We start from the raw sequence: 27,097 nt of genomic DNA, 5'->3' as shown, positions 1-27,097 counted from the left end.
TCTATTTTCTAATTAACTCATTGAACTGGACGGCACACTTATTCAATTAGTTTTAAACAATATATATATAGTTTTTCTTTTTAATCAAAAATATTACTGTCAGATCAAAGAAGTTGCAGTAATAATGAACAAATGGAGGAATCAATTTGTTTATAATTCTGGACGTTAAGCCTTCATATATTTTTTGCAATTGCAGTAGACTTCCTCTTATCTGGTCTTGCTAGGACCGGACCTTAGGCTGGATAAACGAATGGCTGATTAATCAGAAAATGCATGCAACATAGCATTTAAAGGTTATAAATCAGCTAGAATAACAGGATTTGTGTTAGTATGCATTTTTCTAATGAATATGAAGTCTAAGTCTGTCATTATTTAGCCCAGAGGAGGTGGAAGTGTTTTTCTCGGTCTTTTGCTAGGGCTATGGCAGAAATCTGATGGCTGGTTAGAGAGAGGCTGGATAAGAGGGAGTCTAACGTATATTAAAGATTTACTCCTTATAAGGTTAGGAACTGTTGAGAAACTGAATGATTTTTTTAATATATTTAAAAACCACTAGCACATTTTAAAATGTACTTATAATTGGCACGCTGAAAGAATTTGTTTTTTGGATGCTTCTGTTGTGAAACATGTAGTCAATAACTGTTATACTTCAAAGATCTTTAGAAAAGTATGCCAATATGTTCTAGTATTATAGTAGCAGTCATCATATCTTTGTTAATAAGATTGTGGTGCTAGCCAGCTAGTCAGGGCATCTAGATTAACTACTATAGACTTTGACTTTATGGATGAAGCAAAGTTTTCGGTGAAGCTTATTAAAGACAGAGGATATCCACATATGCTTTTAGATGATAATGGTGTCTTGTATTGTTGTTCAATGAAAAGACAGATTTTGTCCTGTTTTAAGCAACAATAATGCAAAATATTAATAGGGTCAATTCATGTGTAGTCTACTACTGCACTGACTGTCAAGCTGTACAAGTGATTCACAATAACTGGAGAATTCTTAAAGGTAATGAAGAATTGGTATCATTACTGGGTAGTTCCCCACATTCTGTCTATAAGACAGTACATAGTTTAAAATTTCTGTTACACAATGGTGGTAAATGCAATTTTGTTATTCAACCATCATGTATTGTTTCTGATACATACCCATGTGGTTTCTGCAAAATATACAGAAAAAAATTACAGTGGGTGTGTTGTGACTGCAAAGGGATACAACTGAATACTTTATGTAAAAGGTAGATTCACATATATGCCCAAGTAATCTGTCTTGACACATGTAACACATATGGTGTATTTTACAGTAGGAAATCAATGAGGTGCTTAAATAAGTGTACAGCAGTGCATTTATATGACACTAAAAAATTAAAGCATGACAATATGTTATTTAGGCATAACGTGGTACACAGTAATTAAAAAAAACTCCTTTTGTGTTATTGATAATGTTAATTTATCCTTAAAGGGTGGTAATTTTAATAATGTACTTGAGAGTTAAGTAAACTGATTGGCAGTTAAGGCTTAACGTGTCTAGTTTTCCAGGTACAAATGACAAAGTACTCTTTTTAGTAAAGTGAAGGCTTCAGTTGCAAAAACGAATTAGGCGATTCCAGAAGGAAGACGATAGGTTAACTGGTTTTATGATGTTTGAATGATGTAAGTAAATAGTGTGTTGCCAGGTTAGATCAAGTTCTGATGAAATCAATGTCAGTATCTGACAAAAGTGATAAACTTGTCCTTTATTAAATTGTTCTTGTTTGGATTTTTTTCTTCTGAGTGTTTTGTTCCCAAAGCTGTGTGGTTGCCAAAAAGTATTTGAGAAAAGAAATATTATCCCAAGAAGCAGACTTATTTCTTGATCACTGTCTGCTGCCTGCAAAAGGAAAGTATGACTTAATAGTTAACTCTGATATTTAAAAGTATCATAGTTGGGAGGTGGTGGTGGTGCTGCGGTAGCGTTGTTGCCTCACAGTTAGACATTGCCCGTTCGATTCTCAGTTAGAGCACCTTCTGTATGTCGACATGCGTGAATGGGCATTCCTTCGTTGAAGGTTGTGCGTTAGGCCTGGCAAGCCAGCACGTAAAAATCTACTGCCAATCATTAGCGGACCGGAGTTCTGCTGTGGTGACCCCTAACCGGGAAAAGCCGAAAGACACAGACACAAGTTGGGAGGTCACACATTTAAATAGGAACAGGTTATATATACGTATTTTTAAATAACATTTAATGTTTCTTATAGACCATGAATGATAGCTGGCCTTTTTATAAGGCATGATGCCACAACATTCCAGTGGCGGATGACCACTTTTTTCTTGGTCACCTTTTCACATTTCCTTAATTACTTCAGGTACAATCCATTACCATCGGTTTCAATCTTACAGACATTTATGCTTTTTACCCCTTGATATTCTTTAACTATATCTATTTACAATCTAAGTTACACAATTATCTTAAAGTACAGTTTTGTACCTACCATAAATGTAGATGTTCGAGTGCTAATACAGCTGCAGTAATCACAGATGGGTTTTCAGCCGTCAGGCGGTCCCTCGGTCTGCCGAATTGCAAAGTCTTGGTCCGGCGTCGGTTGTTGTCGCTTACTCTTCTAACGTCAGGAAGGCCAGAGTATATAAGACACAGCTGACGCCATGTTCTTCAGTCTTTCTTGCCCCAGATGTCAGGTGCCCCCAAAAGGAAGGCAATACATAAATAAAGCTAATACACAAATGCAAGCAAATAAAACATAGCAGGATAACCCAGTCAGCAGGTATGAAGAGGTATTCAGGCCCCATAGCCTTACCAAGAGGGGAAGGAGGGAGGGAAACCTGTACTGCAGCTGTATTAGCACTCGAACATCTACATTTATGGTAGGTACAAAACTGTACTATGTTCATCGTGCATACAGCTGCAGTAATCACAGATGAGTAGAGTCCCAAAGCTATGCATAGGGTGGTAGGCACTATGAGGAACTGGGTTGAGCCAGAATGCCCTGCAAAACAGCAGTGGCAAAGCCTGCTCTTGTTCTGGAATATAAGGGCAGATGGTAGTGTTTTGTGAAGGTATGTACAGAACTCCAAGTGGCTGCCTCCAAGATATCCTTAGTAGGCACACCTCTGAGGAAGGCTGTAGAGGTGGCTGTGGCCCTGGTGGAGTGAGATCTGATACCAGTAGGGACAGGTTTCCCATGATAGGAGTAACAAAAATGTATGCAGTGGCCAATCCACTTGGAAATAGTCTGTTTGGTAACTGGTTTCCCTGGAGCCCCTACGGCATAGGACACAAAAAGTTGGTCTGATTTCCTGAAAGACTTTATTCTGTCCAAATAGTAACGTAGCTGCCTATGGATGTCTAAAGAGTGAAGCAGCCTTTCCCCTTTGTTTTGAGGGTTAGGATAAAAGGTAGGAAGGTGTATGGCTTGGTTTAAGGCTACCCTAGATACCACTTTAGGCATAAAAGATGGGTTGGTACGAAGGGAAACCCTGTCCTGATGGAAGATGAGGAAGGGCTGCACCGCCATGAGGGCCTGTAGTTCTTAAACCCTACGAGCTGAAGTGATGGCCAGAAGGAAAGCTGTTTTCCAGGACAAATATTGTAGATCTGTTGAAGCAGCAGGTTCAAAGGGAGGCAATGTTAATTTTTCTAGTATGTAATTAAGGTCCCAGGCTGGTATTGGTTGTTTCCTTGGAGGTCTTATATTCTTAGCCCCTCTGAGGAACTGCCGTAAGAGTGGATGTGAGAATAAAGGAGGATCCGTGTTGAATTCTGCAGAAATGGCTGAGGCGTGTATTTTAATTGAAGAAAATGAAAGTCCACTGCTCAGTAGTTCAGCTAGGTACTGTAAAACCTGAGGCAAGTTCAATTTTCTAGGGTCCTGCCCTCTTTTCTCATTCCAACAGCAAAACCGCTTCCATTTTGCGGAGTAAGCTTTTCTAGTAGATGGTCTTCTGGCCTCCAAAATGACATCCTGCACCTCCTTGGAGAGTAGAGTTTGATGTGGTGTTAAGGAATTTTCTATGCAGCGAGGTTGAGGGTTTTCAGCTGGCTGTGAAGGGTTTTGTAGTTGTTCTGCGTCAGCAGAAGAGGTATCAGAGGCAGGGACCAGGGTGGAGTATGTGTTAGGCTCCTCAGGAGTGGATACCAGTGTTGCCTTGGCCAGTCTGGCGCAATCAGTATCATCCTCGGTTTGTCTGTTCTTGCTTTCAAAAGCACCTTGGGCAGAAGAGGCAGAGGTGGGAATGCATAAACTGTCCATGTTGTCCAACTGAATGAAAGGGCGTCCACTTTCCAGGCCTTTGGATGGAAGGTCCTTGAACAAAACCTTTTCAATTGATGGTTTCTGTGGGAGGCAAAAAGATATATATCTGGCCTCCCCCACGCTTGGACTATCTCCGTAAACACCTGTGGATGTAGCTTCCATTTGTGTGGATCTGTCATATTTCTGCTCAGAGTGTCTGCCAGTGTGTTTTCCATCCCTGGCAAGTACTGTGCTTGGAGTTCGATTTGTCCTTCCAGAGCCAAGTTCCAAAGAGTCATGGCTAGTCTGCTCAAGGGGTATGAGTGAGTTCCTCCTTGTTTGTTTATGTACCACATTACTGTGGTGTTGTCTGTTCTTATGAGCAATTGTCCTGGATGCAGGAAGTCCTTGAAAGCTGTAATTGCATTTATTACTGCCAGCATTTCTTTTTGATTGATGTGAAGGTGCTTTTCCTTTTGGGACCATCTGCCCTGAATGCACCTGTCCTTCATGTGCGCCCCCCAGGCGTAATCTGAGGCGTCTGTGGTTATGACTTGTTTTGCCTGAGGCTTGCAGAATGGGAGGCCTGTGTTTACTTGACATGCTTGTGCCCACCATAGGAATTCCTTTTGTAGACAGGGAATTATTGGAATAATTGCTTCCAAGCTGTGACTGTGTTGAGACCATAGATTTTTTAGGTACCATTGAAGTTTCCTCATATGCAGCTTTGCACACGGGATTAGAAGAATGCAAGATGCCATGAATCCCAGAGCCTGCAGGATTTTCCTTGCAGTAAGCCTGGTACTTTTTGCTAGTATTTTGAAGTACTGAGATAATTGCCCTTGTTTTTCTGGCGTATGCCATCTGGGTGTTTGTGTCCAAGCTGGCACCCAGGAAGGTTATTTTCTGAGAAGGTGTTAACTTTGATTTCTCCTTGTTGATGGTGTATCCCAGAGAAAGCAGTAACCGTGTTACATATGCCAGATGTTCCAGTAGTATATGTTTGCTGTCCGCTTGGATCAGGCAGTCGTCCAGATAAGGGTAAATTTGTATCCCTTGAAGTCTGCAGTAGGCAATCACTGATGCCAGGCACTTGGTGAATACTCTGGGCGCAGTAGATAAGCCAAAGGGTAATGCAGAGAATTGATAGTGGATTGAACCTGCAAGAAATCTGAGGTATCTTCTGCAGCTTTGTCTGATTGGGACATGCAGGTATGCCTCCTTGAGGTCCAGTGTTACCAGCCAAAACTCCTTGCCCAGCATGGGAAGAAGTTGCTGTAATGTGAGCATCTTGAATTTTGGTACGAGTAGAAATGTGTTTAGGATGGATAAGTCCAGAATGGGTCTCCAGTCGGTTCCTTTTCTTGGTACCAGGCAAAGTCTTGAATAGAAACCTTGACCTTGTTGGTGCGTAGGTACCTTTTGTATAGCCCTCATGTTTAGGAGCTTTGAAATTTGCAGTTGTGCCTCTACCCTTTGATTTTGTGGTAGGTTTGGCATGCCTCTCATTTTTGGAAGAGTGTGAAATTGAAATTTGTAGCCTCTGTTTATAATGTCCAGTATCCATTTGTCTGTTGTGACAATATGCCAATTGCTTGCAAATAATGCTAGTTTCCCTCCCAAAGGTGCTGCCAGTTGAGACTTGCTTGGCATGGAAATGAGGGAGTCATTGAGTTTGCTTCCTGTATTGTTGTGCACTGTCTTCACCACCTCTTGGTGCTGGAGATTGCCATTGCCTGCCTCTATATGACCCTTGTGATTGCCCTCTGCCCCTTCCGCGTCTGTATCTGCCTCTTTGGGGCTTGTCAGTGGCTGGAAAGCACCAGTTTTTTGATGGCCAATTCCTGCTAAATCGTGGTGGCTGGACCTGTAAGAAAGCTTTGACAGTTTGCATAGATTTGGCTTTCTCTTCCATTTTTCGCAATATATCCTCAGCATTAGTACCAAAAAGAACATCCTTTTGTAAAGGTGCATCAAGAAGTTTTGCTTTCACATGATCAGGCAGATTTTGTTCCCTAAGCCAGGCATGTCTGCGAATGACTGATCCTGTAGCAGCCGCCTACTGGAGGCCTCTAGGGCATCATAACCACATTGTAAAGTGTGTTTACCCACTTGTTCTGCACTATGCATCATATCCTGTAACTCTTTTAAATCTGGTTGTTCAGGTTGAGACATTTTGTTTTTTAATAGTGATAACAGGAACTGTTGATATTTAATCATATGAAACTGGCAGTTTAAGGCCCTCATGGCTAGGGTGGCCGAGGTATAAACCTTCTTACCCCACCTTTCTAGAGATCTAGATTCCCTTTCTGCAGGAAGTGGATTCTTGGCAGTGGAGGCCTTTATTCCCTTAGGGCCTTGTGAAATGGTTTCAGGGTCAGCATTATGGCCTTTGTAGAGAAATTGGTGAGAACTGGGTACTCTGTAATATCTATCAGGCTTAACTGGTGCAGGAGGCAGTGAATCAGGATTAAAACAAGCCTCCGAATAAACATCATCCAGTACCTCCAAAACAGGGGGAATAGCCAGAGGTCTGTGCTGAGGTAACCAAAGGAATTCCCTAAGTCTTTTCTTGGAGTCTGAAAAGTCTTGGCCTTCCCAATGGAAGTGCTCCCTCAAGGTGTGCAAGGTTTCCCCAAAAGAAAAATCCTCAGGGGGGGATACAGAAGGAATAGACTGCTCTGCATCCGAATCCTCAAAAGGGGAATAAGAGTGTTCCTCAGCATCAGAATGCTCTGATACAATGGATCCCTGATCAGAAGAGGGGGATTCTTCCTCCACTCTGGGTCTCTTGTCAGGAGGGGGCTGAGAACCTCTGATAAGCGTAATTAGATCCTCAGCTATTTTAAGCATCTGTTTCTTAGGCATGGGTCCAGGAGATGGGCCTTGTGCAGCAGGTCTAGTGTGATGCCTGGCTGCTTTGGATTTAGTAAAGGACTTAATAGAAAAAGAGGATGAAGGCCTAAATACACCATGGGTGGATGTAGATCTGTCCACATTAGTAGGCTCGACATAAGCTGGAGCTTCGGTTGTAGTCTGGGAAAGGGCCGATGACCCAGCGGTCTCGGGTACAGAAGACACCGCCGAAGGAGTGTCGTCGGTAGTCAGGGACTGCAAAGGCGTCTCACTGAGAACCGGACCACGTGGAGCCTGTTTCGGCGTGGTGTCGGTGGAGACCGCGGGCCTCGCATGTCAGTCCTTTTCCTTGCGTTTTTTGGATAAAATGGTAGTCGGAGTATCCGACGACATTTTATAGTCAAAAGCTTTACCAAAAAAGTGTTGGGCGAACTCCGCCCGATGCTTGATAGTGCGTTATTGAAGGTAGCGCCAAAGCGACAGCCGAGACGTCGTGGTCTGGGCCCAAACAAGGTATGCAAAGGGAATGGAAATCCTTATGCGGTATTTGCTTCCCACAAGAAATACAATTATTAACTTTTTCTGACATCGGTCTGAGGCAAGAAAAGATTCTAACGGGTACTTAGCTTTAATGAAGACTTCGGTTCCAAATATTTTCGTAATTCAGGAGCTGGCCGACCGGCACTTGCGAACTGCTTCTGCTTCGGGCACCGCGCGGCAAAAAAGACTGAAGAACATGGCGTCGGCTGTGTCTTATATACTCTGGCCTTCCTGACGTCAGAAGAGTAAGCGACAACAACCGACGCCGGACCAAGACTTTGGAATTCGGCCGACCGAGGGACCGCCTGACGGCTGAAAACCCATCTGTGATTACTGCAGCTGTATGCACGGTGAACATCTAGTTGAATACCAGGAGCAGTTTATATTATGTACATCACAGCAAAAAAATTATTTGCTGCATGTTCCTTTAATGAAGCACAATTATGATTCTGCAGAAACAGATTGTTAAATGTTCCAAAGCAGAGTTTAAAACTTATCTTATTTTATGTCACAGCTCCTACATACAACCACAATGATGCTGTTAACAATGTGCATCTCAACAATGGCCCACAGCATTAAGGAGCATGGTGGCATGTGGAAGGTAAAATGAGTTGGTATCAGAGTAGCATAACCATCACTCTGGTATGTGCAAGGCTTAAATGACTGATAAGTGTTTGTGGAAGTTTAAGAAAATTATGAAATATTTCCATATTAGCATTAATAATGCACAAATGGAACATGACAGTGTCATGCTGGGGCATGCAAAATTAGAGGGTGTTAGACAAAAATGTGTAAGACAAACATTCAAAGATAAAACTATATGCACTATACATTATTAGCAAGAAGTCTCTTAATACTAAAGACAAAAATCAGATGAGAGGTTGGTTATGCAATAAAAGAAGGTGGCATTTGTAAGCTAATATGATTTGCCATGCATGCTGAGAGGAAATATCACAATGGAATGTACAGGACTTGAATTACTGAAAAATATGAACTAGTTTCCATATTTGCACAAGTAATGGAAAATAAAGTGCAACACTTTCATGCCGGGGAACTATGCAAACAGCCATTGCTAGTAAAAAGAAAAAGAAAGTGTAAAACATGCTGAGTAACATGAAGACAACCAGAGATACAACTTCTTCTTATGTAAATAATTTAGAACATTAGCAGTAATTTCATATCCATATGTGTATCATAAAAGCTGTGGCCTACAGGTGAACAGATGCTGCAGCCTTATATGCAATATTAAGGCACATTACTATGCCACAGCAACTTGCCATATGACATATGACATTAACAATGTTGTACATCAACACTGTTAAGATTATGAAAACATTACATGCATAATTTGCATACTTCATGCAGCATCACAGAACAATAATACCCTACATAGCCCTTAACATATTTCACTAAAACAATCTGAAAGAGGTGAAAGTTTTTTGTGTCCACCAAAACACTTCCTGGCATATAATGTTTTGTGCATGACACTGGTCATTTTAAACCACTGTGTAGCCAATCATCCAACAACATTTATGAGCTACTACAAGTCATCTGAGGTAATTATCAATGCATGATATTGGAGAAAACCTCTCAAGAGGCAAGTGGTTCCTAGCATTAAAGACTTCTAATTTATTTAGGTTTAATTCTAATCTCGACAGTGTTTCTCTACAACTTATGACCCTTACAGTGTGGGATTCAGACTTGTACATAACTCCTTTCTGAGACTGCTGATACAATCAGCTACACTGACCATGACACAAACCCAATAATTTAAAGACACATAAGTGACCATTCAGCTGTAGGCATCAAACTGACTATTCTTTGAAGGATCAGTGGCAAAGAGCTTTAGGCTTGAGAGAGACAGAAGAGCAATCCCCGGCCATTTTTTTCTAAGAGTTTATTTGTTTTCTTTGTGGAAACAAATGGAATGATAATTATTTATCTACTATTATCTATTCCCTTTGGGAAAAACCCAGTTCCTATGAATTACCACATCGATAGTAGTCCACTGAACACAGAAGACGTCATAAGAGATCTCGGAACACAGGATGACAGCAACCTCTCTTTTGATCACCACATTGCCATTGTGGTCAGAAAGTCTGTCTATGTGGCACATCTCATTACTAAGGGTTTTGCATCCAGGATGAAAGAGGTCATTGTCTCCCACAGGACTAATCAGCAGTCATGTCACGTATACAGATTACGTGACAGACTGCTGACTTTGCAGTCCCATCAGGTTATTGTTTCTTGGGGTTAAACCACAATGACTTCTGGGCATCTGCATAGATGCTTTCAGTCTTCTCAATCTGGACTGTTTTTAAAACAGTCCGGAGAGGGAAAAAATATATTTTTGAAAGCCGGACATTTTTGCCTTTTTAGGCAATGCTTGCCAGATGGAGGACACAATGCTGAAAAGGAGGACATGTCCTCCTTTTGCTGGATGTCTTGTAACCCTAGCCTTGGGTGACAGTAGCAAAGAAAGGGTTTGTAAAATGAGCACTTTGAATTCTGGAACAAGGTAAAAGGTATTCAGTTTTGAAAGGTCTACAACTGGTCAACAGCTGTCTTCTTTTCTGGGGAACCAGAACAAATTTTGAATACCAGCTCATTAGGCCAATCATAGAGTACAATGCCCCATTTGGCATGTACCTAACTAGACAGCTGCAACAACTGGAGAGGCCGCAAAAGTACTTCACAAAGAGGATCCTAGGCCTTAAACACTTGTCCAATATGGACAGACACAAAAAAACTCCAACTATTCTCTTTCTCATATTGCCTACTTAGAGGCGATCTCTGCTTGACTTACAAAGCTATGTCTGACCCAGCTCTGTTAGAAATGCTACATCTAAAGAAATCCCAAACCACACTACACGCTCCAGAGACCTCAACTTCATTACCACAATTAACAGAACAATCTGGAGAGATAGATTCATAACTCAGAGACTGCCCATGCTATGGAATAGACTTCCCATACATGTCAAGTGGAGTGCTTCACTGGCCCTGTTAAACAGAAATCTTGATGAGTTTATGGGAAATAGAAAATTCAGCCCTGGGAGGATCTACTCGACAAAGGCACTGGGAACTAAGGTCGGGTGGCATGATGCCGGGGTAATCCTATGGGCTAGGCTTGTAAAGCCTCCAGAGCCAGTAGCCTAGTACATACCTACGAACCTATGAACTATACATCAGTTCATCAATTCCACTGGGAAGGGTCTAGGGTCAGAATATGATAAGCATAAATATCTAGTATTTTCTGTTCTATCATGTTCCAGACAGAATTAAGAGAATATTTGTTGATAATGTTGGTACCCTCAGGATAAGAGACTCTTTCTCAAGCACCCTTGTTTTAGGCTTTACTTATTGTTAATGAACAAATGTATCACACAGCTATATAAACGTGTACCTTTACATATCCTTAATCACTGGTATTTCTTTACTGAAATAGATGCCTATAACTCTGGTGGGTTATGTCCAAAACAACTATGGATGACATCTGGTTGATAGTTACACTACAGATAATAATCTAAACCATTAATGTATGCTGTGTTGCAATCATAAAACTTACATGGAATCTAAATTACTACCATTCAGTTATTGTTGTCAACTTTAATTTAATTGGTGTGGAAATCTTGAACTTTTGATTAATTCCTGCCTTTGAAAGAATACCAGACTGTGACCCCTAATCTCTCCAATTCTCAGTCCCTCCCTTTTCCCCATTCTTCTTCCCTATCATGGTGTCACATAAGCTGTTTGGGAAAAAAACAATGAAAATACAAATAGCAAAGATCCTGGTATTCTTTGTTTAAAAAATAAATAAATACTTGTATAAAGGATGCCCTAATCTCCATTCCTGTTAACAATCACATCTAGAGTCTTTCTTCCACCAGTCCTTGTTAAATTAAAAACACTCACTGATATATATAATCATTCACCCTCTAAACTCCCTCTATTACAGAAAACAGGAGTGTTCATATGTAGTTATCCTTCTTTCACAACTCTTTTTGTTGTAATAAAAATAAACTTACAAGTAGTGATCTGCCGGCACAAAGACAAGGTGTCTGACTTTGCTGCCAATGGCCTACATTTGGGTATGGACTTTAAAGGGCAGTGTGATTTTTTTTTCAACACCACTGAGGGGGTGGGCTATACCGGGTGTTAATAAAAGCATCCTGTCCTCACCCTTAGGATGCAGAGAGATGAAACTGTAGCTACGACCCAAGTAATCTGTGTTCCATTAGTACCACTGCTGCTTGAGGAAAAGGGGTGGGCAGGATGGGTGTGAGCAGCCATTTTGTACTGCCCCCATCCTGGGCACAGGTAAGTGGCTCTGGCTTTCTATTTGTGCGATACTTAGATGGAGCATTAAATGCAGCAGCCACTGAGTTCAAAAATGTTGCCAAGGGGGCAAACAAAGCATATGAGAGGTGGCACTCAAGCACCTCAAACTTTGGAAGAGTAGCAGAGCTCTAATGAGCCAGTGTAGGGAGGAGGAGCTCCTGCAGGGGGAAGACAGGAGAACACAATGGGTCCAGCAGACTGGCTTATTCCTTGCTTCCCATCTCTTGCCTCACAGGAGGAAGGGATGGGTTGATTAGGCCTTCCAGCCAGAGAACAAATATACTGTGGGGCTGTCAAACAAGATGGAGGTACCTGGCTCTTGACAACAACAGAGGAGCAAATTGGTCAGCTGCACAAAGGAAGAGGAGCCACTGGGTAAGACCCACTGGACAGCAAAAAATCAAATGCACCATGACAGCATCTGAAGTGATTTCTATGACCTGCAGCTAGTGATCATTGTCGGTGGCAGCATGTGTTAGGTGGATGTTTTAAGGACACATGCTCATTGCTGTGAAGCAACTGCGCGACACTGCTTGAGTGGAAATGTTCTCCAGGCACCTTGATATAAATACGTCATCATAAACAATAAAACAATTCTTCCCTGTCAGCCAGAAGAGAGAAAATGTGGAGAACTCTTCAAAAAAAGATTTGAATGCACAAAAGGCAGGATGCCCTAAAAGGAGGAAGTGAGTGTGGGCCAGTGTACACCAGAAAACAAGGAGAGAGAGACTCTGTGTGTGTGTGTGTGTGTGTGTGTGTGTGTGTGTGTGTGTGTGTGTGTGTGTGTGTGTGTGTGTGTGTGTGTGTGTATCTGCAACCCCTCATAAAAAATAAATAAATAAATTAAAAAAATTGCAATAATAATAACATTTATAAACCACAAAGACAACTGACAAATTCAAGAAATTAAGTACTCTGCATATTTTATAAACAGCTATGGTGTAAAACTCTGTCTTTATTTTGATTTAACTCTATTTTAATGTACTATTTCAAAAGTTACAACATGGAACTGCTTGTCAGTTTGTTATGCTAACTTGGCTCTTTACCATACTTTTCAGTTTCTCTACTCATTTGATATTTGCATTTCATGTTCTATAATCACACCAATGGCCTGCATTACAGCTGAATATGGTTCTGTGAACAGCTCATCTACAAAGTTAGAAAAAAAGAATAAGTAAATAATTAAATATGGTCCTATCTAGGGCTGCATCCCCTGTGGCCATCCCTTGCAATAGACAATAAAAAGAAATGCTCATATGTAGGGTTCACCCTTTCCACCTCTCTTCCTGATATAATACCAGTAAAGGTCCCCATCTAGGGATAACCTCTTCCAACCTCTGCAAAAAAAATATAAAACAGTGATGAGCACCAAGTATATTTCTACCTGGAATTCCAAAAGACATGCAGCAAGAGTGGTTTAGACTACTAGGCAAATGAAGTGGAACACAGACTTCCAATTAGTAAAAAATCAAACCAAAGCAATTCTGCCATGTATATATATATATATATATATATATATATATATATATATATAAATATATATATGTATGTGTACATAATTATTTACACATATACATACATGAATACATGTGTGAGCTGTAACTTAAGTCGATCTGCAAATGCTCAAGTCACAAACTGCGATTATTGAACATTTTTTTAGTCACATGGAATATGTAGGACCCATGTTAAATCCCCACCTGAAATTTTGATAGAGAGGGCTTCATTGTTTTGGCTTGTGATTTTTACTGGCTGACTAAACAACAAGTCAATGAAAGAGAATAGAATCATAATATTATATATATATATATATATATATATATATATATATATATATATATATATATGCGTGTCTACATATAGACAGATATACAGACACAGGAGCTATATTTCAGTCAAAGATTTATTCAATAACTACCATCCAACACGCTGAATAAGTGTCAAAGAAACTAGTCTGCATGCTGGATGGCTATTACTGAATAAGACTTTATCCTACCTTGAGCTGCAGCAATTTTTGCTGTTTATTTATGCTCTGTGCCATGCAGTATTAGAGAATGAGCCAAACAAGTATTCTTGTTGAATGATAAATATGAGTGTGTATATATAACACACACACACACACACACACACACACACCATACCTCTTAGGAGCAAGAAATCTGGACAAAGCCATAAATAATGGGGTGACAGCGGCCCAAAAATAGGGACAATTTTAAAATATTGTTTTTACAAAAGTAGAAAGGTAATAGATGTGTTTCCATTAATTTTCTGAAGGGTATGAAGTCTGAAACTCAAATGTTTGCAGTTATTTATTGACATCATTGTTCAACAATTTTGCAATGATATGACAGAAAACCACAATTTTATGATAAATGGACCAAAAATATGAGGCAAAAATCTGGACATTCTGTGGAAATCTGTACAGTTGAGAGGTATGACACACACACAAGTGTCTACATAAACATATGCATGCAAAGTTTTAGACACCTTTAAAACAAGAATTAAAAAAAAAGGTACAAAACTTTAAAAAATCCACAGCCTTTTATATTTTCAGAATACTTATTCAGAATGGTATACACATTATGTTTTGTTTCATCTCAACACTCATGAAAGGTTTGGTAAAATAATATGATTAATGGCTGCACCACTTGTCCCCTTTTCCATCTCCTCATTTCTGCCAATACTGTGGATATCACTTATGTACCTATCCAGTACACTACATGGGTGTGCACACGCGCACACACAAAAAACACGCATATGAATAGATACAAATGTAAAAGCAACAAATTTCAGCTGTCTGCAAGAAAATGACTTTCACTGACTTGCAACAATACTATTCTTGTCTTTTTCACAAGGTAACAGGCTTTGTGGTAAACTACAGAAAGTTTTCTGAAGGTCTTACCTTACATGTATTGCGTTCAATTTCACGCTGCTTTTTTTCTTGTTCTTCTAAATCTTTTTCCTTCCTTACCAGGCGCTTGATGTGCTCTGGAAATTCTTCAACTTCCAAGAATTCTATCATTAAAAATTACAAAGTCAAGACATTAGACACTACCCAAACAAATTTTCAAAATCTGTAAATATACACAAAAGCACCTCAAGTTAAGAAGACTCCATGACAAAATAACTCCTCAAATTGTTCTCACAAAACATTGTGTCTTTTGGCTTTTCCCGGTTAGGGGCTGCCACAGCGGAACTCCGGTCCGCTAATTATTGGCAGTAGATTTTTACGTGCTGGCTTGCCGTGCCTAACGCGCAACCTTCAACGAAGGAACGCCCATTCAAGCATGTCGCCACACAGAAGACGCTCTAACTGAGAATTGAACGGGCAACGTCTAACTGTGAGGCGACAATGCTACCGCAGCACCACCACCGCAGTATATAACATTATGAATTTGAATTCATTTACATATTTAATGCTTTTGAGGCATCAAGTTTAGGAAGAGCTGCAACTGTTGTTTTACAGAAACCTTTCAGTATTTTTAAATAAAACAGATACTGAATAATTTGAGAAGATAAAAACTACATGTGGGGCAGCCCTGGTGATGAGCATATCACCAAATGTTCTTGGTGACTGAATACACAAGTGTGCCCCTTGTTTAAGGTGTATACTACTATGAACCATGACCATCAATGTCAGGAAATGCAGTGCAATACAATGGAAAGAAACTCCATCACCAACATTTAATCTTTCATGGGGTACCAATAAGAAATTTATTAACTGAAAATTTCTTACAAGTCACTAAAGCATCACCCACCAGACATTTTGTCTTGTTGGCCAAGGTTGGTTTGCATGTAGACACTCTTCCAAAATAACTTGCTCTGATGATGCTCAGTCTGACGCTAAATACATACTGAATAATAAAAGCTAATTAACATTTAAAAACTGCACACTGACTGGACACAGCAATCAGTATGCTCACTGTAAATCCAGTATTGCTCACAGAAGTCATTCAGCTGCAAACTCAAAAGTAAAAAGAAAACAAATCTCTGTAGCTACTAAAAATAAAAGTTATAGTTGCTATATTCTCTACTAAGAAATCAAATGATTCAAAACAGAAATGTCCAGTCTCTGAAAAGGCACACAAACAGGAAACAAACCAAAGCACTATGAGAAAATACTGCGCAAAAAAGTACTTAAAACTACTGAAGGGATGGTAGGAGTCCGCAAGCATCTTAACATAGACAGCAGGATGCATGTGCACTCCTGAAACACTTCAAAAAAATAAATGACTCAAAGTTCACTTAACCTAATGCACTGTGCAAAAGATGGCACATTTATGTCTGTCACATGGGCAGTACATTAGAAAACCATTCTCAGCCACTGAAGACACTAAGAGTGAGCCAACAAAAGCTCCAAGAATACAAAGTTATTTTAAATGTATGCAGTTTCTTTTATAGGTACGTAATTTTGTTTTTTTCCTAAATAATGGTATTACATAATACATAGCTCATTAATGCCTACGTGGTGCGGAATGTCACACCTATAGCAGACTATACACATCTTGCATTCCACAGGACTTTCTTAAAAACATAAGATAAACAAATGGAAATATTTGGTGAACAATAAAAGCTATTAAAGTTGTGCACATAGCAATGTTATCAGAAGTATTCTTTAAGGTGATAATAGTTCATTCACAGTCTTTTCCATAAATACTGTAATGTACTATAATGGACACAAATCCCAAATATTTCTTCTAAACTTTCATGCATTTCTACGTCCTGAAAATTATACAACCTATGCATATATTGTTAGAACATTTTTGTTAAGTAGGCATAAGCTGTCATATGACAAGAAATTCCTCTAAAAGTGCAAGTTTATTGAGATATTTACAGAAATATGAAAACATATGTTTAACTGTATAATTAGAAATACAAATAATACTACATATCTCTCAAGATATGCAACTGTACTCATCAGAGACAGTTTTCTTCACCTAATGTCATGCAACAGTTTGTAAATCACTTGTTTTTTAAGTATAAAATACATATGAAAATATTGCTTATTGTCATAATTACTAACACACTAGTAGTATTTCCAGTATACTGGATATAAACCAACATCTTCAGTGAAATGTCATGTTTCCCACAATGGTCATTTTCAATATACACTAATAAAATGTAGATCTCTCAGTTATGAAAATATGAACATGAATAAGAAAATAATAAATGGCAAACAAAGATTAATTTCTCCACTGCAGGACATCCTAGACTAACAATCTTAGTGCCATTTTGTTAATAACTCTACCCTTTCTAATACTGCCTATTTTAAGCTGCAAGTCACTAAGTTAAAGATGCTAGACGCAGTAAAGTTGTGGACGTTGTATACAGGTATGGGTATGAACTGGAACTATAAAAAAGGCATTATAGGCTTGAGTGAGATAGCAATAATTCAAGTTTGGGTGCAAGTAATACATGTTTATACACAGATGGATTTTTTTTCACCCTCATGTCTATAGTATGCCTGCTGTAGTGGGTAAACCAAGCATTACATATGCATAACTTGTGCATAACTATTATAAAATAAAGGGTATGGTCTTTGTTAATTCACTTATAAAACAGGGATTTCGTTAATAAAAATACTAATAAAATTAAAAGAAAGAGTAAGCAACAGAATTACAGAAAAAATAGTCCTTTCGAATAGAACGCTTTTCAGTCTGACAAACATGCATATGTACACACCCACTATCCTACAACTTTTTATTGAAAGGTATCTTCCAGCAGCACTACTTATGAATATGAGAGGGAACATCAAGCATATACTTATTCATTTACTTAATTTGTTGATTGGGTATATCTGAATAAGACACAGACACATACAGACAGACAGACACACACACACACACACACACACGTATACACAGACTAAAAACTGTTTAATTAAAGATGGGGTAATACCAATACTTTATAACTGCAGAATTGCAGTGAATGTTCAGACAGATCACTGTTGCAGTTGTTATTTATATATATATATATATATATATATATATATATATATATATATATATATAGGAAGTGTCCTGCCAGGGATATTAGATGACTGGCCAGCCTACAAAATTCAGTCTCCTTCCTCATGCACTGTCAGTCTCTCCTTAGCACAAGAGCAAGTGCTGGTATAAGAGGAATGTATGGCAACATCAAACCTAAGAACTTTCTTATCTTATCATGATGGGTGAAGCCCTAAAGTTATCATGTAATAATGCCATATTATGTCATGTCAAAAGAGCAAAAAGCAAAATAAAAGAGGGTTGCCTTACCCTGGCTAAGGGAAGTGTAGGAAAAAGGGGGCATGTAGAGAAGGTATTAGTACTGCAACAGTGATGTACTGAAATGTCTACTACTATGCTGACTTACACAGTGTACTAAGTTCATTAGATTACTGTCGCAGTACCCATAAATATACAAGATGGCTGCCAAAGCTCAAGAAGAAAAGATGGAAGACTGTGGAGAGCAGTTTTAGCAAACCCTGTCCGAGCTTTGTGAAAGTGTGCAAAAAGGACCAAGGAGCTGCCTCTAGAACAAATGTAGAATCCACCTCTTTCCAAAAAGCCTTAGAAGTAGCCACAGTTCTGGTAGAATAAGCGGACATTCTGAGGGGGGACTTTTGCCATTGCTTCAGTAATAAAACTGAACAGTCTGACAGCCATTTAGAAATTGTTTACTTAGGTATTGGCTGACATTGTTTCTTAAAAGAAAAAAAAATGAGTTAGATTTTCTGAACTCTTTACAGTGCTGCCCAGGTAATTATGAATAATTATTCTGCATCTATTTTTGAGTCCAGGGTAGAATACAAGGAGATGAATAGCTTGGTTGTTTGGTGTAAACTCAGAAGCAACCTTGGGCATAAAGGAAGGGTTGGCTCTAAGATTCACCCAGTACTTCTGGAAAGACAAAAAAATGTTGAGATAAGTAAGGGCCTGTAATTCAGATACCCAGTGAGCAAAATTCAGAGCAATGACTAAAAGCAGTCTTCTAAGTACGACATTTCAGAAAAGAACTCACTGCAGGTTTAAAGGGAGACAGAATTAACTTTTCCAACACAAAATTTAGATCACAGGATAGTGCCATGTTTTTCTGGTGATCTAATATGTAATAGCCTTTCAAAAACTGCTTGACTAGGAATAAAGAAGAAACATGGGACTCCAGTTGCAGACATGCAGAAATGACCGACAGATGTACTAATATACACGTGCACACAAAGCCAAAATTGAGCAATTCACTCAGATACCGGAAAAACAGTGGTGCTCCCACTTGAAATAGGTCTCGTTCTCTGTTACAGCACTAACTATAAAATCTTTTCTATTGGCTAAATATGACTTCCTACAGAAGGTTTCCTTGCTTCCTTTAACACATGCAGTACATCTTCAGAAAAAAATATGCTTAAGAGGGATCAAAAACCTACTATCCATACAGTTAACTGGAAATTCTGAATGCCAAGTGGATGAGAGATCCCTCATCGTGTGTGAGCCATGTCCATTCTGAGTGGTAGATTTTGGTAAGTGCCCCAGCCAGACATATAAGAAGGAAGAACCAGTGTTGTCGGGGCCAAAAGGGCATCACCACAAGTATCTCTGGCAAGTCCCTCTTGATCCTTACTAGGATTTTGCATATTAGAAGAAAGAAGTGAAAGCATAAAGGAACATTCCCATGCAGGGGAAAGACAATGCATCTGTTTCGAGGATCCTTTTCTGTGTGTTCTGGAACGTAACTGTTTTAGTAGTATGTTGAGACAGGAGACAAAAACATCTACTTAGGGAATTACCCACAGGCAAACAATCTCCTGGAAGACCTATGGATGTTAACATCCATTCATGAGGGCCAGTCCTGGATCTGGTCAGTGTGAGTCTGCTATTGTATTCTGCTCTGACAGAATGTATGTTCATAGGTTCATACTAGGCTATCTGCCCTAGCGCATTTATAAGCCTAGCCAGAATGTGTTTGGCTTTTGCCACCCATTTTAAATTTATTTTGCTATGCCCTTTTTCGAGGTTAGTATACTGTGCCTCTATCTAACAGTGACACAGAAGTGATACCCGGGGTAAACCTACGATCTCCCATCCACTCATCAAGATTCCTCTTGAAGAGAGTCAATGAGGGACTCTGCCTAACCTGGACTGGGATTTTATTCCAGAGTGAAGGGAGCCTCTGGGTTATGAATCTGTCCCTCCAGCATGTCCTATTTATTTCAGTGCTGAGGTTCAAGTCTCTCGAGCGTAGCTTGATGGGATTTGGATTTTCTGAGGTGCAACATGTCCATTAATTCCGGGTTGGACATGGCTTTATACGTCAGGCACAGATCGCCTCTGAACAGGCGGTATGCCACTGAGTAGAGCTGGAGTTTCTTTAACCGGGCAGCATATGGCATTTGTTTGAGCCCTTTGATCCTCTTGGTGAGGTACTTTTGGGGTCTTTCCAGTTGCTGCAGGTGTCTGGTAAGGTACATCCCAAAAGGGGCATTGTACTCAATTATGGGCCTGATGAGGGATGAGTAAAGAGGCACGATGACCTCCCCTGATCTAGATGTGAATCCCTTCATAATTAGGTGGGCTACATAAAATGTTTTTCTAACCACTTTGGCCACGTGGTTGTCAAATGAGAGATTGCTATCAACTTGGGTCCCCAGGTCCCTAATTACTTCTTCTGTACTTAATGGATTTCCACCTATGTGGTAATTTGTGGGCACTTTGTTTTTGCCAAAGGGATGACTATACACTTTTGGCATTTAGCTTGAGGCCATGGCACTGGCACCAGTTGTCTGTTTCTATGAGGCCCTTTTGGAGGATGCTTGTGTCGGCTGGAGAGTCGATTATGGCACCCAGTTTGCAGTCATCTGCGAACTTGGTCAGCCACAGTCCTTCCGTGTTGGCCTGTACCTCCGAGAAATATATACCGAACAAGAGAGGTCCCAGGACTGAGCCTTGTGGGACACCACTTGTAACTGGTTTGGAGTCTGACATGGCTCCAGCAATTCTAACCATGTGGGTTCTGTCCTTGAGCCAGTTTGCAATCCATCTAGTGACATAGGGGTTTATATTTAAGCTGGTGAGCTTATCTATAATGCCCGAGTGGGGTATTGTATCGAAGGCTTTGCGAGGTCCAGGTAGGCTGTGTGGACCACCTTCCCTCGCCAATGGCCTTGGTGACTGTTTCAAAGAAATCAACCAGGTTTAAGAGGCAGGATCTGCCCTTAACAAAGCCGAACTGGGTAGGATCCAGTGTTTGTAGGTCCCCAATATCTTTATTTATGAGGTCCATGATGATCCTTTCCATAGCTTTGCAGACCAAGCTAGTCAGGCTTATGGGGCGATAGTTTCCAGGATCCGTTGAGGCACCACCTTTATGGAGAGGGACCACTGTTGCTGCACGCCACTCTTTGGACACATATCCTGTAGTAAGGCTGAGATTGAACAGTAGTTTTATGTTTGGGTTTAGCTCTTCTTTGAGTTCATGTAGGGCGAGCCCGGGACACCATCTGGTCCCATTGATGCTGTGTTTTTGCTTTGGAGAGGGCGGCTCTTACCTGAGCATCTGAGATGTCAGGGGCAGCACTCTGCTGGGATAGATATTTGCCCTTTGGTGGGAGGGGAGAAGTTTGCGCTGAACCTATCAGCTAGGATGTTGGCAATGTCTGTGGGTTTGGTGTATTTTTTGTCATTTTGGACTAATTCTGAGCATATCTGGGAATTACCACCCAGGTTCCTAACATAACTAAAGAAAGCCTTGTGATTATCCTTAGTGTCCTGTGCAATTTTTCTCTCGAAGCTGGCCTTAGACAATTTTATGTGTGCCCGTAATTTTTTGCTAATACTGATCAGTGATGCCTTCCCTTTTTGGGATTTTGCTTTATGTTGTCTGTACAGTCAGATTATATATCCTGTAGTCTGCTGAAGACTATGACTAGAGCAAGTCATTTCATGAAAGCTCTTGGGGCACTGGAGAGATTAAGGGTAAGGATGGAAACTCTAAATGCAATCCCTTGACAAAGAATCTTCAAAAACTCTGTTTTTTTGTAAACAGGAACACACAGGTAAATATATTTGAGATCAAGTGACTAAAGAAGCCTTGGGTAGGGTTACCAGATACCTGCGAACCCAATGGAGGACACCAAAGGTCATGAAAGGACAATGGAGAACGTTTCCTGTTCTGCTCATGAAAGACAGTACAGTGATGCTAAAACTAATAATTCTTTACTGACATGGGGCACTTGGACTGCTGTACAATAACATTTCAATGTGTAATTACATTAAGCTGGTAGTTTGCTTCAGGGACAAAGTAACCAATTTAATACTGAATAGGTTGATGGAGAAAATAACCAATTCATCATTAAATAGTTTCAAGGAAAATATAACAAATCCACTACTGAATAGGTTCAGATCTTTAAAATACTCCAGAGTTAAGGCATGTTGCTTTCTTCTTCATGTAATGGTACTGCTAGTAGTTTACTGCGCATAAATACAGAAGCTTAAATACCAGAGTACATACAAATCTCCACAGTATATTGCACCCATAGGCTCTCACATCCTTGTCTTACTAATTTAAACCAAAATGCTCCTTGTGCATGCCCTGAAATATAGAAATTAAAATAAAAGGACTCCATAAACCTAAAACTGACTTTCCTTCAGTTAATAAATCATCTTCTGTTTTACAACGATATGCCTATCTAATAATGATCTTGATCTAAGATATAGTATGAATTTGCAGTGCTTTCTGAACTTGGTGGCAAATCACATCATGTAACCATGGCAGGGACAGCTAGGGTCTATAGTAGAACATCGAAGTTTCAGAACTTCGAATGTTCTAATATCGACCCCTATTCAGCGAAAGCTGAAAATAACAGTTACAGAAAACCTAATTCTTTCCTAGGGAAAGAATTTGGTTGTCCGTTCCTGTCGCTTCGCTATTTTCAGCACTGTGGTGGAAAGTTAAGGGTCGGGTTCAGGTAAGTGTGCGATTGTATAGATGTGAGGGTTAGGGCAGGTTAGGTGAGTTAGGGTTAGGGCACGGGTCAGGTAAGTGTGCTAATGTGTGGACGTGAGGGTTAGGGTGGGGTAGGTGAGTTAGGGTTAGGGCACAGGTGAGGTGTGTGTGTGATAGTAACGGACCTTAGGGTTAGGGTTTGGGTTAAGGTAAGTGGGTAGATAGTGGTGTATGTACAGTTTAGTGTAGGGTTAGATGTAAGATTTTAGGTGTATGTGTGTGGACTGCTGTTTGTTTGGTGTGTTTGTGTTGTGTGTGTGTGTTTTGGAACAGCAAATTTTTTCCCTAGGAAAAAATTAGCTTTTCTGAATTTTCGATGTTATCAGTTTTCGCTTAATAGGGGTCGATATTAGAACATTCAAAGTTCTGAAACTTCAATGTTCTAATATAGACCCGACAACTACAATCGGGACTGTGTGTTACAATGAAAATTACCTAGGTTTCTGCAACTGGCTTTAGTCGAAAAAAACAAAAACTTTTCAGCATAGGTCCAGGGAGAACAGCTCCAACATATTAAAAACATTTTTAATAAACATTCAGTATATACATGAACAGATATGAAATAAATTAAGAATTACTCAAACTTGCTAATTATTTTACAGTCACCTTAAGGTATGGACAGAAAAGCATTACAGTTTTGCAAAGCTGGAATTACAACAACAGTAAACAGCGGGGCCAGTTGTTTCTTTCACACACAGCTCCAATCTCCACTGCCTACCCCACCCACAGTATCTGATTTGATCTTGCAATATTAAAAACAAAAGCAACAACATAAAGACGACACTGTCATCAAGGTAAGTATTCTTTTTTTTTTTTCACATAAACAATACTCAGAGTTCAGAGCTTGTGGTCGATCTGACTTCACTCAAATGCACATTACTCTTGCAAAAGCAAGCCAGAACTTTAGTCATTCCATTCGCACATAGGCATTGCCCCCATCCCAAATGCCTTCCCAGAGAATCTGCTTTGAGCCTACAAGGTATAAACTAATTAAAATTAAAGACCACAGTTATATTACTGTACTTTCTTCACATCACATAGCCAGGAAATTGCATGTGATCTTACTTCAGTTCATCTATACACACTTTACTCATGCAAGAGTAGAGATTGTTTCAACAACAAAACATTGACAAACCATTCTAATGTATCTTGACTAACCCTGCAAAACGATATTAAGTTTAAAAAAAAACATGTCATATACAAACAGCCCCCCAGAACACACTGCATAGTTAGTATCTCTTTGACACCTGCCAGGATATTATATTAAAAAAAAAAAAAAAAAAAAAAAAGAAAGTCATCAACAGCCCCCAAAATACACGGAACACTAGCATCTGGTTGACCATGCCAGTGTATTGTTAAAAAAAGAAAATCATCAACAGTCCCTAAAACAGATTGCCTCTCTATATTTGGTTAACCCTGCCAGGATATATTCAAAAAAGAAGGCATACCTCTCAACTGTACAGATTTTTGCCTCATATTTTAAGTCCGTTTCTTATACAATTGTTGTTTTCTGGCAAACCATTAAAGATTAAAGTCAGAAAATAATGTCAGACATTGAGTTTCAGGTTTCATAATCTTCAGAAAATTTGTGTTAATGCAAGATCTGTTATTATATCAACTTTTTAAGTTTGCAAAAGCAATATTTAAAAATTGTCCCAACTTTTGGGCCTTTGTCCCTCCATTATTTATGGCTTTGTCCAGATTTCTTGCTCTAAGAGGTTGAGAGGTATGAAAGAAAGTCATCAACAGCCCCCAAAAAGACACAGACCACAGGAATCTGGTTGAGGCTGCCAGTGTAATAAAAAAAGAAAATCAACAGTCCCCAAAAACACATTGCCTCCCTAGTATCTGGTTTAACCCTGCCAGGTTATAATACATATTTAAAAAAAACATCAACGGCCCTTAAAACACACACAGTATTAGTATAATCTGGTTGGCCTTGCCGGGGGGGGGGTACTTACCTTCATGACAGTGTCATCTTTTTTTTTTTTTTTTTTTTGTAACTCTAGTACGACGGTCCACCCGTTTCTCCACTCTCTCGCTCTCTTCCTCGCAAATAAAGCGCGGGAAGAGAACACAAGAGTAACAGGACTAATCAGCAGTCATGTCACGTATACAGATTACGTGACAGACTGCTGACTTTGCAGTCCCATCAGGTTATTGTTTCTTGGGGTTAAGCCACAATGACTTCTGGGCATCTGCATAGGTGCTTTCAGTCTTCTCAATCTGGACTGTTTTTAAAACAGTCCGGAGAGGGAAAAAATATATTTTTGAAAGCCGGACATTTTTGCCTTTTTAGGCAATGCTTGCCAGATGGAGGACACAATGCTGAAAAGGAGGACATGTCTTCCTTTTGCCAGACGTCTTGTAACCCTAGCCTTGGGTGACAGTAGCAAAGAAAGGGTTTGTAAAATGAGCACTTTGAATTCTGGAACAAGGTAAAAGGTATTTAGTTTTGAAAGGTCTATAACTGGTCAACAGCTGTCTTCTTTTCTGGGGAACCAGAACAAATTTTGAATACCAGCTTTTAGGGCAAAAAAAAGTTGGAAAGAGGGAAATTATAGTTGTGCAAGTAAACTTACCACAACAGTAGATATTTTAATAGATTGCTGTTGCAGTAGCCTAAGCTATCAGGGTTATATCCTGCCAAGGATATGACCAACCAGACAGCTTTTCAAAGCTTAAGAGAACAGTCTAAGCACTCTAACTACCAAAAGCTTCAACAGAACTCCACAAAAAAAGCAGTTTGAATGTCAAAAGCTTCACAGACTTTCTTGCCCTAATAAGGTAGGCAACAGCCCTGAAAAGCTAGGAAAATAAAATAAAACGATATACACAGAGGTACATACATTCACTCCCTAGCAAAACATAAAACACAAAAAAATGTAATGGAATGAGGGTACAACTACTGCAAAAGTGATCTATTAGAACATCTACTGTTATGGTAAGTTTACTCACACAACTGTACGATGTTCATCATTAGATTACTGTTACAATATCCTAAGCTATTAGAAAAGACTACCATAGTTTAGTAACAAATACGAAGGAGGAAGTAGATCAAGAATCCAAAAGCCCAGGGAAGTGGACCTAGCAAAACTTATTCTGAACCTAGAAAAGGAATCCAGTTTGTAATGTTTTGTAAAAGTATGTGCAGAGAACCAAGATGCTGCCTCTAGAGTACTAGTCCACATGCCAGAAAGCCAAAGATGCAGCAAATGCTCCAGTAAAGTAGGCATTAACCCAACCTGGAAGTGGCTTGTTATGGTGAAATCATGCTGCTACGAGCAGAAAATATCTTCCACTAAGTATGATTTCTACAAGTTAGAACTTCTAGCTTCGTGTAAGATGTGCAGCAGCTCGGGTTGACCTGGGGAGAACAAGTGACTAACAAGTACTAACATTAAATATTTTTGGCCACAAGCTCAATTCCCAAGAGCCATGGATGTACTGGGATCACATCATCTTAGTTTGGCCAGATCCACTGACCTGGAATAGTTAATGGGTCTTCCCTGAGCATATATTCCAGTCAGGAGAACCATGCCTTTCATAGCCATTTTAGCACTGTCAGGAAAAACCTATGCAAAATACTGCAGATTAATGAAGAGAAGCCACTATCTACAGGAAGCATTGATTTACTAATGTCCTACACATATTTCCACCCCATTTCCTTCATCAGCATGCAATGATATCACTGCAGATCACGTTAGTGGATGATCTGCTGCTGCATTTCTCTCACTAACACAGCTGTTGCCCTGTTTGTTACAACACATGAGCAGACATTTAGTGAACAGTTCTGTCTATTTTGTTACACTGCTACTGGCACCACATGTGGCAATCAGGGTGGGGCCTATGCTAATGAAGTCCATCAGCAACACAGTGCAGTGAGCTGGAGAGTAAATTGCATAGTATGGCGATTTAAAATCCATTCATGTTATACAATTCTCATGCAGAGTATAGCACAAAATGCAAAAATGTATGCAGCAATCTAGCTGAGTACACTTAGTATGCATTTCAGTAGAACAAAATGTACACAGGGTGAAACAACAAAAGTTCACTCTGTTCAGGCTGCCAAACTATTAACTAGAAAAAGTGGTGTGTGTGCTTGCGAGCAACTCAGTGACTAGTTGCCTGTGAGAGAATATGTCTGTGCATTTGTATCA

General features: G+C 39.7%; 1 protein-coding gene across 1 annotated transcript in view; it reads right to left on the bottom strand.

Annotated features, from left to right (window-relative positions):
* USP47 (ubiquitin specific peptidase 47) overlaps positions 1-27,097 on the bottom strand; it is a 3,572,488-nt gene that overhangs the window by 1,275,822 nt on the left and 2,269,569 nt on the right. The window contains exon 19 of the mRNA XM_044082726.1: positions 14,863-14,975. Coding sequence (XP_043938661.1) covers positions 14,863-14,975 — 113 coding nt within the window. The remainder of the gene's footprint in view (positions 1-14,862; positions 14,976-27,097) is intronic.

This window comes from Protopterus annectens, chromosome 9.part0, assembly GCF_019279795.1.
Source record: "Protopterus annectens isolate FY-2018-M chromosome 9.part0, PAN1.0, whole genome shotgun sequence".
In the NCBI taxonomy this organism is placed as follows: Eukaryota; Metazoa; Chordata; order Ceratodontiformes; family Protopteridae; genus Protopterus; species Protopterus annectens.
The sequence above is the reverse complement of the archived record's forward strand: the minus strand, read 5'-3'. Positions and strand labels throughout refer to the sequence as shown.